Genomic DNA, 13710 nt, shown 5'->3' on the forward strand with positions numbered 1-13710 from the left:
TGAATCTTGGTAGAAGCTATCCCCATCCTCTGTATTATAGCTGCTTACTGATGGAGCATATAAAACTTGGGAGTCAGTTGATAACTTTCCTAGGTTATTATTAAATCTGACTCTCACAGCACATTCAGCAGAAACCAAAATCAGTGGCTCTCCACTCCCAAGCCTAGCACTAGGTTAAGCAATAGGGTAGAAAAGCTGAAAGCAACCAATCAAGGGTTCAGAGTTGCAAGGTTTACAGAACTGCCACAGAAGCTACTTTTCCCTGACAAGAGTCTTGAAGGCTGCCTGCCACCTCAGAACAGTGTTCTTAAATAAGGTGGAGATTTAATAAGTCTAGTTTATCTGGTTTTCTTTTGCAACCAATAGCTCCTCTCAGTTTATCAGACACAGTAGACAGAGAAAAGGGCAAAGTTAGTCATGAAAAATGACAATAACAGTGAAGGGGGATCCAGGAGAGGCTTTAGAATCAATGAATATTAACAGTTTCTGCATAAGACAAGCAGCTTCTGAAGGTATTCAGCAAGTGTTCAATTGATGTCTATAATGAGAAATCTGAGAAAACAAGAAAAAGCTAAATTTTTTTAAAATAAGTATATGAAAGTGTGTCCTTATTAACTTGAGAGTGTTTGATAAAAGCTAAAGTTTTTGAAGTTTTGGCACCAGAATGTTAAGTTTCAGATACCTGAAAAAATTCACTTAAGTAAAACATCCTGGTGCCTGGAAAAAATTTTATACATAGATACTCACTGCATTGCCATGACTGACTCTGCCAGGTCTTCTTAACTACTTTCTATTATTATTTAGATGGCTTCTTTTTCTTTTCTTTCTTTTTCACATTACTATTAACAAGACATTCCTTCTGCTTAAGAACCTTTTCAAAAATGTGAGAGCAAAATGGCATCATGAGGAAGAAATGTGTACCATCAGATTCATATGCCTAGAAAAAAGGACATTTATAATCCACTTGATTTCTTGTCTGAAAAGTGAAATTAATTTTAAAAGGTAAGGTAATTTTCACTTGGTTTTACTTTCTTTTTGATGAATTATTTATAAGATTATTTTTGATATCCTTCAGAATTATTTTTGAAAATACATAGTAATCTGAAATCTAAAAATGTTACTATAATTTGACTACAATTTGAATCTTTAGCAACAATATTTAATCAAAATAATGCAAAAAGGTGGTGCTAAGAAAACAAATAGCATTAAAGTTTTAGAACCTCTGGTCTAAGTGAAAAAATGAATACAACTGAAAAGAAAAGAAGCTTGTCAGCTCTTCAGCTTCAATTCTGGCCCCAAACACACATCTTATGTTTTATTAATGATGACTAAACTAATTCTCTCCTGAATTTCATGTAGTACAGGAGGAGGGAATATTGCTTTTATCTCTAAGAATACATTAATTATAATTCTTTTGAAAAATTCTGATTTGGACTAATAAAGATTCTATTCAGTTTTTATCCTATCAACCAGTGCAACACTTTAAAACAGTACTTCTCTAGCAGCAGAGAAAAACACATAACCACACCACATGCACACACACGCACACACATACACACACGCACGGACACACATACACGCACACATCTACTTGGCAAAAGAGAAGACCACATCATAAGACAATTCATGGAAATCAGAAATGGAATGGCATTCTCAACAGCAGATGAATAAGAGATGTGCTTCTAAACACACATTGAATTCCAACTTTTTAATTTTTAGTACCATATTAAAATGATTGAAAGAAAGGAGGCCTGCTCAACTGCAGGAAGTTCTGTGAATAGAGGGCTCTAGAAACACCCTAATCCCCAAAGAGGAAAAGAGGGACCCCAACAATATAGTTTAGTCACCACTGCCATCTGACCCTCAGGCCAGTCTTCATGCGGAGATGATTATTTCACAGGATTGATCCTTAACTTATGGAGTCATTACAGAGAGAAGGTTAAAAAGAAATTTATTTATGAAATCATAAGGTGTTCTTATTTTTTAAAAGAGAAATCAGGAAATAGAAGTGTTTCTAATGAACATCTGATCTTTAAAAGCTTTCCTTTAAGACTTTGAATTTTCTGAAATTCAAAATCTAACACTGTGTTTTATTCTATCAATGAATACAAATTAATCTCCACATACAAGTGATGAGAAATACCTTGCTCCTACTGAAACTGAATGTGATTTTTTTTTGGCTTTGTTTTGTTTTGGGGGATGACTTTAACACTGACAGGGGAAAAACTGACTTGTAAAATCCAGTGCACAAAAATAGGGTCCAACATTACCACATTTAATTTTTCCAGGTTTTCCTGTTGATGGTACTGGGAAGGAAGAAATAGGAAGCATGAAAATGAAATTCTAGAATCTATCGTGTGAGTCTCTTGAATTTCCAAATCATCAGACAGAGGGCAACTATGGAAGAGGACACTCCAAAAGCCACCAGCAGGCCTGGAATTGATGGTAAATTTCTCTCCCAAAAGGTGGAGTTGATTGCTAGGGCTGGAACGTCCTGGATGAAAGACGACAAGAGGACATCTGTCAGGCTCCAAAAAGAGGGACAAAGAAGGCAAGGCACTAGAATACTTCATGGTATTCAATAATCCCAGAGTTTCCCCTGGGATATTAGGTATGGTTAGAGAAATGAAGAAGAAGAAAGAAAAAAATGGAGAGAGAGAGAGAGAGAGAGAGAGAGAGAGAGAGAGAGAGGAGAGAGAGAGAGAGAGAGAGAGAGAGAGAAGAAGAAGAAGAAGAAGAAGAAGAAGAAGAAGAAGAAGAAGAAGAAGAAGAAGAAGAGGAGGAGGAGGAGGAGGAGGAGGAGGAGGAGGAGGAGGAGGAGGAGGAGGAGGAGGAGGAGGAGGAGGAGGAAGAGGAGGAGGAGAAAGAAAGAAAGAAAGAAAGAAAGAAAGAAAGAAAGAAAGAAAGAAAGAAAGAAAGAAAGAAAGAAAGAAAGAAAGAAAGAAGACTGTTACCTTTGACTCTGGTTCTGGTACCCAAATGTCTTTTTTTGGCACCTTCCCCAAGGCATTCAATACCTAAAAGGAAATACTATTAAGTATTACTGAATTCATTCATTCATTTATTTCATATACATGTCTATGATATGTAAGATACTTTTCTAGGGGTAGTGTTACAAAAATGAACCCCCTATCCTCAAGGATCCTGAGTTTGACAGTTTAATCTGAAGGAGGCAAGGACAAGGCACAACATATGAAAAAACAATTCTGATATATTGGTTGAATGTGATAGGGTAAAAGATGGGGTAAAACTATGAAATATTCGAGGAAAAATCTAAAAGTTGAGAGTAGAATTGGCCCAGTCAAGTAAGAGGCTAATATCAATGAAGTTAGAGTGTCACTAACTGTTAGGTTTGCCCCTTATTTCACATATACACACATACACACACAATATACACATGTATTTAAGAAAATAGATATAGATATATTTAAATTGATTCAATCCTGCTCTCTGATTTAGATCTGCATGATTTAATCCATTCATTTATTCAGGACATTCTTTATTTCACATTACATTCCCTTCTTATCACTGCCTGTTGATATTTTCTTTTTTCATGATTTAGTTCAAATACCACCTCCTCCATGAAGCCTCCCTAAAACTTCCTCAACTGAAAATAATTTCAACCTTTAGATTTTTCCTAGAATATTTTATATTTCTCTTTTACCCCATAAAATCCAACTAATGTATCAGACTGTTCCAGTCAAATTCCAGGAGCTGGAATACTTCAAATAGCCAGAAGGAAACAATACAAAATTTAGTAGCTTTTACATTAAAAGATTGGAGGACTTGGAATATGATGTTTTAGAGAACAAAGGAGTTAGAATTACAACCAAGAATTACCTGCTCAGTAAAAATAAATGTAATCCTTCAAGTAAAAATGGACATTTAATGAAATAAATGATTTTCAAGTATTTCTCATGAAAAGATCAGAGCTGAACAGAAAATCTGATTTTCAAATATAAGACTCAAGAGAAAAATAAAAAGGTAAATAGGAAATAGAAATCATAAGGGTATTCAATAAGATTAAAATGTTTATATTCCCATGTACAAAGATTATATCTATAATTTCTAAGAACCTTATCAGTATTTAGGACAGTTAGGAGAACACAAGACAAGAGGCCACAGGTGGTGAGTTGACTATAATTGGATAATATTCTTTCTTAAAAAATCAAAATTAAGGTAAGAAAGGGATTCACTGAGAGAAGGGGGAAGGGAAAGGTAGAATGGGGTAAATTATCTCACATAAAAGAGGCACAAAATCGGGGAAGCTAAGTGGTACAATGGATAGAGCACCAGCCCTGGAGTCAGGAGTACCTGAGTTCAAATCCGGCCTCAGACACTTAATAATTACCTAGCCATGTGGCATTGGGCAAGTCAATTAACCCCACTGCCTTAAAAAAACCTAAAAAAAAAACCAAGGCACAAAAGTTTTCACAATGGGAGGAAAGATAGGGGAGTGGCAGGCAACTCCTGAATCTTCCTCTCATTAGAATTGGCTATAAAAGGGAATAACATACACACTCAACTGGATTCATAAATCTATCTTACCCTACAGGGAAGTAAGAGAAGGGGCAAGATAAGTTAGGGGACTGATAGAAGGGAAGAAAGATTTGAGGAAGGACAGAGTGAAAGGAAAGAGAGAGAGAGAGAGAGAGAGAGAGAAGAATAAACAGGATAAAAATAGAAGGAAAATAGATAGCTAGAAATCTTAACTATGAATTAGAATGGGATAAACTCACCCATAAAAAAGTAGTCAACAAAGAGGATTAAAACTCAGAATCCTATAATATGTCATTTAAAAGAAACATAGTTAAAGCAGAGACATATACAGAGTAAAGAAAAGAGGCTGGAGCTGTATCTATTATGCTTCAGCTAAGTTAAAAGGAAAAAAGCAATGGCAGAGCAATTATGAATTCAGGCAAAGCAAAAAGCAAAAATAGACCTAATTAAAAGAAATAAGAAAGGAAACTATATACATTTTGCTAAAACATACTTTAATGAGCCAATATCAATATTAAACTTATATGCACCAAATGGGATAGCATCCAAATTTTTAAAGGAAAAGATAAATGTTAAGTAAAAGAAATTTAAAGAATTAGAATAGGCAATGAGGAACTAAAACTCATGGCAGATGATATGATGGAAGACTTTGAGAATCTTAGAGAATCAGCTGAAAAGCTAGTTGGAATAATTAACAACTTAAAGTTGAAGGATGTAAAATAAACCCACATAAATTATCAGCATTGTATCTATTACCAACAAAGTTCAACATTAGAAATTCCAGAAAGATTCCAGTTAATGTAACGGTAGACAATATTAAATCTTTGACATTCCAGGAACTATATGAACACAATTACAAAACATTTTTCACACAAAAAAGTCATATCTAAACAAATGGAAAAATAGACCAAGACAATATAATAAAAATTACAATTCTACCTAAATTAAATTACCTTTTCAGTACTGTGCCAATCAAACTACCAAAAAACTCAGTTAGAAAAAAAAGTTTAAAAAATCCATCTGGAAGAAAAAAGATAAAGAATATCAAGGGAATTAATGGAAAAAAATGTGAAGGAAGGTTGTTTAGCAGGATCAGACTTTCAACTCTATTACAAAGCAATAAAAACAATCTGGTGCTGGCAAAGCAAAAGAATGATGGATAAGTGCAACAGATTTGTACACAAATCAAAGAGTAGTAAAGGATCACAACTTTTGGGACAAGAACTCCCATCTGACAAGAACTGCTAGAAAGTTGTTGGGCAGAAATTAAGTCTAGAACAACATCTTATTTATAAATAAAGATAAGGTCAAAATGTATAAATGATTTAGACATCAAGGATGATATTATAAGCAAATCAGAGAAGTATAGGAGAAGGGAAGAATTTATTTCCAAACAAGAGAAAAAGAGCATTATTAGATATAAAATAGCTTATTTTGAGTTATTAAACCATAAAGATTTTGCACAAACAAAACCAATGCAGCCAAGATTATAAAGAAATGAGAAATATGGGAAAAACATTTATAGTAAGTTTCTCTGATAAGGTTTCATTTCTCAAACATATAGAGGAAAAAAGTAAGAATGAGGCATTCCCTAATTGATAAATGGTCAAAAGATATGAATAAACAGTTTTCAGATGAAGAAATCAAAACCTTCTATAGTCACATGAAAAAATGATCTAAATCACTACTTGATTAGAGAAATGTAAATTAAAACAACTCTAAAGTATCACCTCACCAACTACGAGATTGACTAATATGACAGAAAAGGAAAATGACATGTTGGATGGGTAGAAAAATTGGAACATAAATGTTCTATTGGTGGAGTTGTGAACTGATTCTGGAAAGCAATGTCCCCATATACTTTGGTCAATCAATACCACTACTGGTTCTATATCCTAAAGAAATTTTTTTTTAATAGAAAAGGACCTATATATATAAATATTTATAGTAGCATTTTTTTTCATTGTCAAAAAATTGGAAATTGAGGATGCCCATAAACTGAGGAATGCCTGAACAAGTTGAGGTATGTGATTGTGATGGAATACTCATACTATAAGAAATGATGCACAGGAGGATTTTCTAAAACACCCGGAAAAACTAAGATGAATTTATGCAAAGTGAAGTGAGCAAAACCAGGAAAACACTATACACAGTAACAACAATACTGAAAGATGTTCAACTATGAATGACTTAGTTTTTCTAAAAAATACGATCCAAGATAATTCTGAAAGACTTATGAAGAAAAATATTCTCCACCTCCATAGAAAGAACTGATGGAGCCTGAATATAGTTCAAAGCATATTTTTTGGGGGAAGGGTTGGTATTTTCTTTCACAGCATGGCTAATATGGAAATGTTTTGTATGACTGATTATATATAACCTATATTAAATTGCTTGCCTTCTCAAAGAGAAGGGGAAGGGGGGACAAAGGGAAAGAGAAAACTTAAAATTCAAAAATTTTTAAAATAAATGATAAAAATTATTTTTACATGTTAAGTGAAAAAAATATTTTTTTTTAAAAAAATACTAGTCTTCTGGTGATGAATTTCTTTTATTAGATTTAATCTTGGTTGTCCTTATAATATCCATAGCCAACCACATCTAACTATTTACTTGAAATGCTGATAAGTTCTAGCTTGGAAGGACTTTCTAGCTTGTCTGATCTGTTTCCCCAGCATATAGTTTTCAAAAACTCAGGGCTGCCTTCCCACACCACATATGGAGCAATAGCATATATCATGTTAATTAATGTAGATTAGATAAATAACTATAGTACACAAAGTACAATATATTTATATACCATAACATATACTGATATTGCATGGTAACTATATATTTCTACAGTCTTTGTTTAATCATTCTGCTAAGTCTGTATATCTGGGATGATTCTGATTTTATGTTTTAGAGATAACAGAAGTTTTAAAAATAAGCTCTGTGAACTTGTTTTTAAAAAATTGTTGATAATAATTTGATATCCCTGTTTTCTTTTATAATTCTATATATTTTATATATTTAAAAATATTAAGAGCAATCTTTTTGGCACTCCCTCAAATTTTCCAGTGTAGATGTTCTAAAAAATTTTACATCATTCTCAAATCAATATCTATATTTTAAATCCATTCCATTTCTCTACATAAGTAATTTTTGCTTCTTTCTACTTTGAGAAGATTGAGGTAAAGTAACATTGAACATTCTCTCTCAATTACTTCCTTTACAACTAAAATCTCTCTATGCTATAAACCCATTTCCCCCTTCTCTCTGGGCTCTGAAGAAGAAGACTCTTGACCTTTCCTTATTCATAAAACACAAATGCGTAATGTGGGAAGATGAAAAGTAGAAATGGGGATCTGAATTAGAATCCTGTGTTTTTTAAAAAATTTAAATATTTCTACAACATTGGGCTAGTCACAAAATGCGTGTGCCTCAGTTTCTTCATTTGTAAAACAGATATTTATACAATCTGTTGCAACAGGCTGTAAGGAAAGTATCTTATAAATGAACAACTGTTATAGAAATGCAAACTAACATGAGAATGATGTATAGTGCATTATTCCATTTTCTCTTCTATATACCTCTCTAGCTGCTCTTTCTCCAGCTTCCACAGCTCCTTCCATGTATCCACTCCAATAGGTTGCTGTCTCTGTCCCAGCAAAATAAATCTTGTCAACTGGCTGGCGGATAACCCTTCAAAGTGAATATGAGAAGTCAAAAAGTGTTTCCTGGGAAAATGACAAGAGTCAATTAATGCATTCACAATGGAGATGGGGGGGCATGTTCAATTATTTAAAAAAAAAAACAAATAACCTCCCTGGTTTTCAGCTAGAGGTAAAAACACCAAGTTATGTTAAAATCAAATTATCAAGTAGCTGGAGGTAAGCCTCACTCTCTATGTAGTCAAAAATGCATTATGGAATCTTCAAAAGGAATCTATTTTCAACAAGCATCATTACTTTAGGGAAATAAATCTCTTTATCTCTCTCACTCCTTAGGCTATATGATTGTGCCAATAATAAACTGATGACAACAAACAAGTGGGGTCCCCCTGCTTTTTAAGGTGATAAATTCCTTAAAAATGCCTTATTGCAGAGGCAGCTAGGTGGTACAGTGGATAAAGCACTGGCCCTGGAGTCAGGAAGACCTGAATTCAACTCCGGACTCAGACACATAATAATTGCCTGACTATGTGACTTCGGGCAAGTCACTTAACCCCGTTGCCTTAAATAAAATTTTTTAAATGCCTCATTGCCAAAGTTTGGGGTGAGCAGGGAAAGAGCAATAAATGGTTGGGGGAATACAAACACAGCAAGATGGCAGTTCTGGCAACGGAAGGGCCTGCTGATGCTCTATCAAGTTAAAGACCCTCTCCTGGTAACTGAAGCCATGGGGGATATTTCACATATGGGAAGGTTCCTTGGCAAAGAGAATAAGGAAGAAGAATGGGCAGAATAGGATTCTTAACTGCTTTCTTCTCTTTTCCTAAGGCTCTATGCTTTTCTACTTTCCAATCTAGCAATCCTTGATTTCAATTATCCTGCTCCAATTCTTTTGTTAGCTGGTTACCCTCTCTGAAAGAAAATATATTTTGTCTTCTCAAGTTACTTTGCTGTTGTCTAGGGTCCTGTAAACAAGTTATTTTATTGGGTTTTATTTTATTTTTATGGGGGAAAAATTATTTCATCATCATTTTCAAATATCATGATTTTCTTTCCCCCCCAAAAAACCAAGCAAAATTTTTTTACTATACTTTGACTATTTACAAAACTAGAAAAAAATTGATACCAAGGCTCCTAGATTTACATATTCATAGATGCACTAAAAACCATAAAATCTTTGATTACTTTTTTAATTTTATTTATCTTCTTAGCCCTTAACCTTACTGCTTTTGCATTTCTAAAAGAAAGTTCTTTATTTTTACCTTCCATACTGAGTCATGGTCCCTGGGGGAAAGTAGGCCGTGTAGCAGCCTCCAGAATACTGATCTTCACACCAGTTCTTCTCCTCATAATGTACTGGCTACAAGATTTATAGGAAATGGTACAATAGGAAAAAAGCTGAAATTATGAAATTAAGGAAAACAATCTATTCCCAATAATAAGAATAACAAAATCCATCTCAATATTCTGTAGCATTCAGTGATAAGATTTATGTTTATGTCAAATGACAGAATGGTGAACATTCAAATTTTATCCATACTGTAACCTTGAAGAGGAGTAGGATGGTATTAATAGAGCTATGAACTCAATGTCAGAAGGCATGGGTTTATATATGGATGCCAATCAATTTAACTTTATGGATATTTGAGGGTGTGTGTATGTGGGATAACGAGAATACTGTCTGAAAGGACAAACCTTGTTCAAAATTAACAAAGATAAAAAAGTAAATATATATATATGTATATATGGGAGATGGGCAGGGGGATTGGGATACAGGAATAAGGAGATTACCTGATGTAAGGAAATCAAAGCAAGCATTTGAGGAGGGGAGATATTTGGGTTAACAGACTTGATAAGGTCATTGTAATATACATATACCACAGAAAATCTAGGCAGAAGGACCGAAAAGATTAGGAGCTCTAGGAAAAAATCAAAGTACTGACAACAAAGAAATATAATTATAGTTGTGAGAGAAGATTTCAATTATCTGAGTATCTCCATGTCAAAAAAGAAACTAAATATTTTTTTGCTTTACCTCATCTTTCAAAAGGCAGAAGAAAAATAAATTATTCTACATTTGCTTCTCACTTTTTTAAGGTTTTTGCAAGGCAAGTGGGGTTCAGTGGCTTGCTCAAAGGCCACACAGTTAGGTAATTATTAAGTGTCTGAGACCATATTTGAACTCAGGTACTCCTGACTCCAGGGCTGGTGCTTTATCCACTGAGCCACCTAGCCGTCCCTGCTTCTCACTTTCAAAGGAGGAACTGAGTTTTGGTAGTCATGAAGAGACTTTTAGAGGGGAGTGATCATCCCATATTTAAATCTGTTATAGAAGAAAGTCAGGCTTAATCTTATGTTATCTTTTAGATTCCTGGAGAGCATTTAAAGAAAGAATGGTAGCTAAGATCCTGTAACTTAAAATTCTATATAGGAAAATCCTACCAAGAGAACTGGGAAGCTCTGAAGAATTAAATTCTAAAATCACACAAACACAAACATATACACACACACACAAATCAGTATAAGGAGGTTTAAAAGAGGAAGATGTTTAAAGAGAATTATGTGATTTGTTCAGGGAATGAATCAACCTATTTTAAAAGATACAAAGAAGATAGAAACAAGGGTAGGAGGCAAAGGATGAATAATGATATCAATAGTTAACTATTTAATCTGGGCTTGCAAAGTTGTTTACAAAAATTATCTTGTTTGATCTTCACAACTCTGGGACAGGTGACACTGTTATCATCTCAGTTTGATAGATGAAGAAAGTGAGGCTAAAAGGGGTAATTACTTGCCCAGAGGCAGTGGTTAATAAGTGTATTGAGGTGATATCCAAATAGATATGCTGAACACTAACTGCTTTATCCATTGTACCACATAGTAACATCAAAAGTGTAGACTATCCCAAGAAGAGAGTCAGGAGAACTAGACTGAGCTGGCTAATAACAAAAACTTATTTTTAAAAATCTATATTGGAAAAAAGGGTGTAAGGATGATGACTTGAATGCAATGATGATAACTAACAATGAAAGGACAACATAACTGATTCATTTTTGTTTTACTTTCTCTTCTAAGGATAATGATCTTTAGAACATGAATTAATGGTTAATGCAAACTTAAAACCAAGATAAATAAGGAGATACTAAGAAGATCTGGATGACTTATATTTTCCACTAAACTGGGAGATATAATTTATGCATCATAGTCAATGATTTTGGTGATATCATACAGAACAGAGAGATCATGAAGAACTGGGAGAAGATCTGTGTTTTCTTTCACAATATGACTAGGATGGAAAAAATATTTTTCATGAGTTCCCATGTACAACCTATGTTAAGCAGCTTACATTAAAATATGGTAGATCAACTTGCAAACAGCTACAGAAAAACCATCTATCCATCCATCCATCCATCTATCATCTCTATCTATCTATCTATCTGTCTATCTCTTTCTCTCTTGGGGGCAATGTTTTGTGAAGAAAATGAAGTTTTAGTTGAGACTTGAATAAAGTCAGGAGCAAGATGAGAAGGGAAACTTCCAAGCATAGGAGACAAGCAGTAAAAATGCAGAGTTAGGAGCATCTTGTGGAAGGACAATGTGCATAGAGCAGAGTCACTGGATTGGAATCTGTAAAACAAGGCAAAGCATTAAGAAGACTAAAAAGTCAAGAGAAAAGGTTATCAGGAACTTTAAAATCCTGACAAAAGAGTGGAGGGACAGGGAGCTACTAGAGTTTATTGCATATGGTATGACATAATCAGGCTGAATTTGATAGCTTTGAGGATAATGGACTGGAGTAGGGAGAAACTAGAGGCAAGAGAACAGCCAAAAGCTTATGGAAATAATTCAGGTGTGAGGTGACAAGGAGTTACACAAGGAGGGTAATAGTGTCACAGGAAAAGAGAGAGCACATACGACAGCTACTGCAAAGGTAGAATCAAGAGGACTTGACAACAGATTAGACTTGAGGATGAAAGAGCATGAAGAGTTGAAGGTGACACCTGAGCTGTGAATCTGGGTAACTGGGAAAACAATGGTGTCCTTTCCACTAAAGAAAATTAGGAAGATGGAAAGATATGAGGGAAGAAATAAGGAAGAAAGACAGAGTTCAATCTAATATAATGAGTTTAAATAGCCATAGGAAATGCAATTCATGATGTCTAACAGACAGTTGGAAATGGATTGGATAAATAGATCTGAGAATCATCTTCTTGGAGACGATAACAGAATCCATGGGAGCTGATGAGATCACACAATAAATGATTTAGAGGTAGAAGAGAGGAAGGCTCAGAACAGAGTGCTGGGATTCAAATGTTCAATGATTAAGGGGATTGACCTAGATGAAGATCCAGCAAAAAAGACTTTGGAATTGGACCTGAAGGAATGACCTAGGAGGTAACCTGAGAACTATATCAAAAAACTAGAAAGAAGAAAATATCCAGAAGAGTGGGATTGATGGTGTGAAAGACTATTAAAGGAAGGGATTAAGCATTTTTATGGCACCAATTACGTACCAGACCCTTTGATAAGTGCTTCTTTCAGACATTATCTATTTTGATCATCATAAGGAAACTGAGGCTAACGTAAGTCATATAGACAGTAAGAGTTTGAGGCTGGATTTGAACTATTATTATTAATAATACTGAGCATAATGTAGGAGGGAAGAAAATGTGAGATTAGAGAAATTGGAGAAAAGCTTACTTCAATGAAAGCTTTACTAAGCGTGAAGACCTGCTGGGGATGATATTTGAATGAAGGCAGTTATGGTTAAAAATATCTGCTCAAGAAGATAGAGATGTCCTCTCTAACTTTTCTCGCATTTATTGAAAGGGGTGTGTCAATGGAATGCTAGAAGACCTGAGCCCCAAATTAGATTTTATTTTTAACTTAATTTTGTTCTCTAGATTCCTGTACTTGTTGGACAGAGAATATAGGGAAAAAAGCTAATTATTAACTCCTTAAAAAGAAATGAACCTGCAAGGCCTAAAGTTTGCATAGCACAAGAATGCTTCACAATGACTAGTAACCACTGTTATTTAGTCATTTTTTCCATTGTGTCCAACTCTTTATGACCCCATTTGAGGTTTTCTTGGCAAATATACTGAAATGGTTTGCCATTTCCTTCTTCAGGTCACTTTACAGATGAGAAAACTGAAGCATAATTAAATGACTTGCCCAGGCTCAAACAGTGATTGTCTGCGGTCAGATATGAACTCAGGAAGATGAGTCTTCCTGACTCCAGGTCCAACAGTCTATCCACTGGGTCTCCTGTCTCCACTGCCTGGTAATAGTTTTTAACTTATTTTCTTAAAATTCTTATTGTGAATGTCTTTCAAGACAAAAGAGATTCTTGGTTACTGAATGCTACTGAAAGGATAGATATCATAATGCCTAACTTCTTGGGAAAGCCTTTGGTATTCTAAGACCAATGATAAATTGTGGAAACAGAGAACTGAGAATAAAAAGATGCTACTAATCTCCTGTCAGAGGTTATGAATATGAAATTAAAATCCAAAAAGACTAAAACATTTTTGGATATGATCAATGCAGATATTAG

The 13710-nt window shown here is 34.4% G+C and overlaps 1 protein-coding gene across 4 annotated transcripts in view; it reads right to left on the minus strand.

Annotated features, from left to right (window-relative positions):
• Positions 1-1693: 1693 nt before the first annotated feature.
• Positions 1694-13710, minus strand: part of MAOA (monoamine oxidase A) — a 93920-nt gene continuing 81903 nt past the window's right edge. For all 4 annotated transcript variants that reach the window (XM_074214145.1, XM_074214146.1, XM_074214144.1 and 1 more), the window contains 4 exons: positions 9416-9513; positions 8073-8184; positions 2955-3017; positions 1694-2494 (listed from right to left, as the gene is read on the minus strand). In XM_074214145.1, the coding sequence (XP_074070246.1) occupies positions 2351-2494; positions 2955-3017; positions 8073-8184; positions 9416-9513 (417 nt within the window). In that variant the 3' untranslated portion in view covers positions 1694-2350. The remainder of the gene's footprint in view (positions 2495-2954; positions 3018-8072; positions 8185-9415; positions 9514-13710) is intronic.

The sequence above is a fragment of the Macrotis lagotis genome, chromosome 1, assembly GCF_037893015.1.
Source record: "Macrotis lagotis isolate mMagLag1 chromosome 1, bilby.v1.9.chrom.fasta, whole genome shotgun sequence".
Lineage (NCBI taxonomy): Eukaryota > Metazoa > Chordata > Mammalia > Peramelemorphia > Peramelidae > Macrotis > Macrotis lagotis.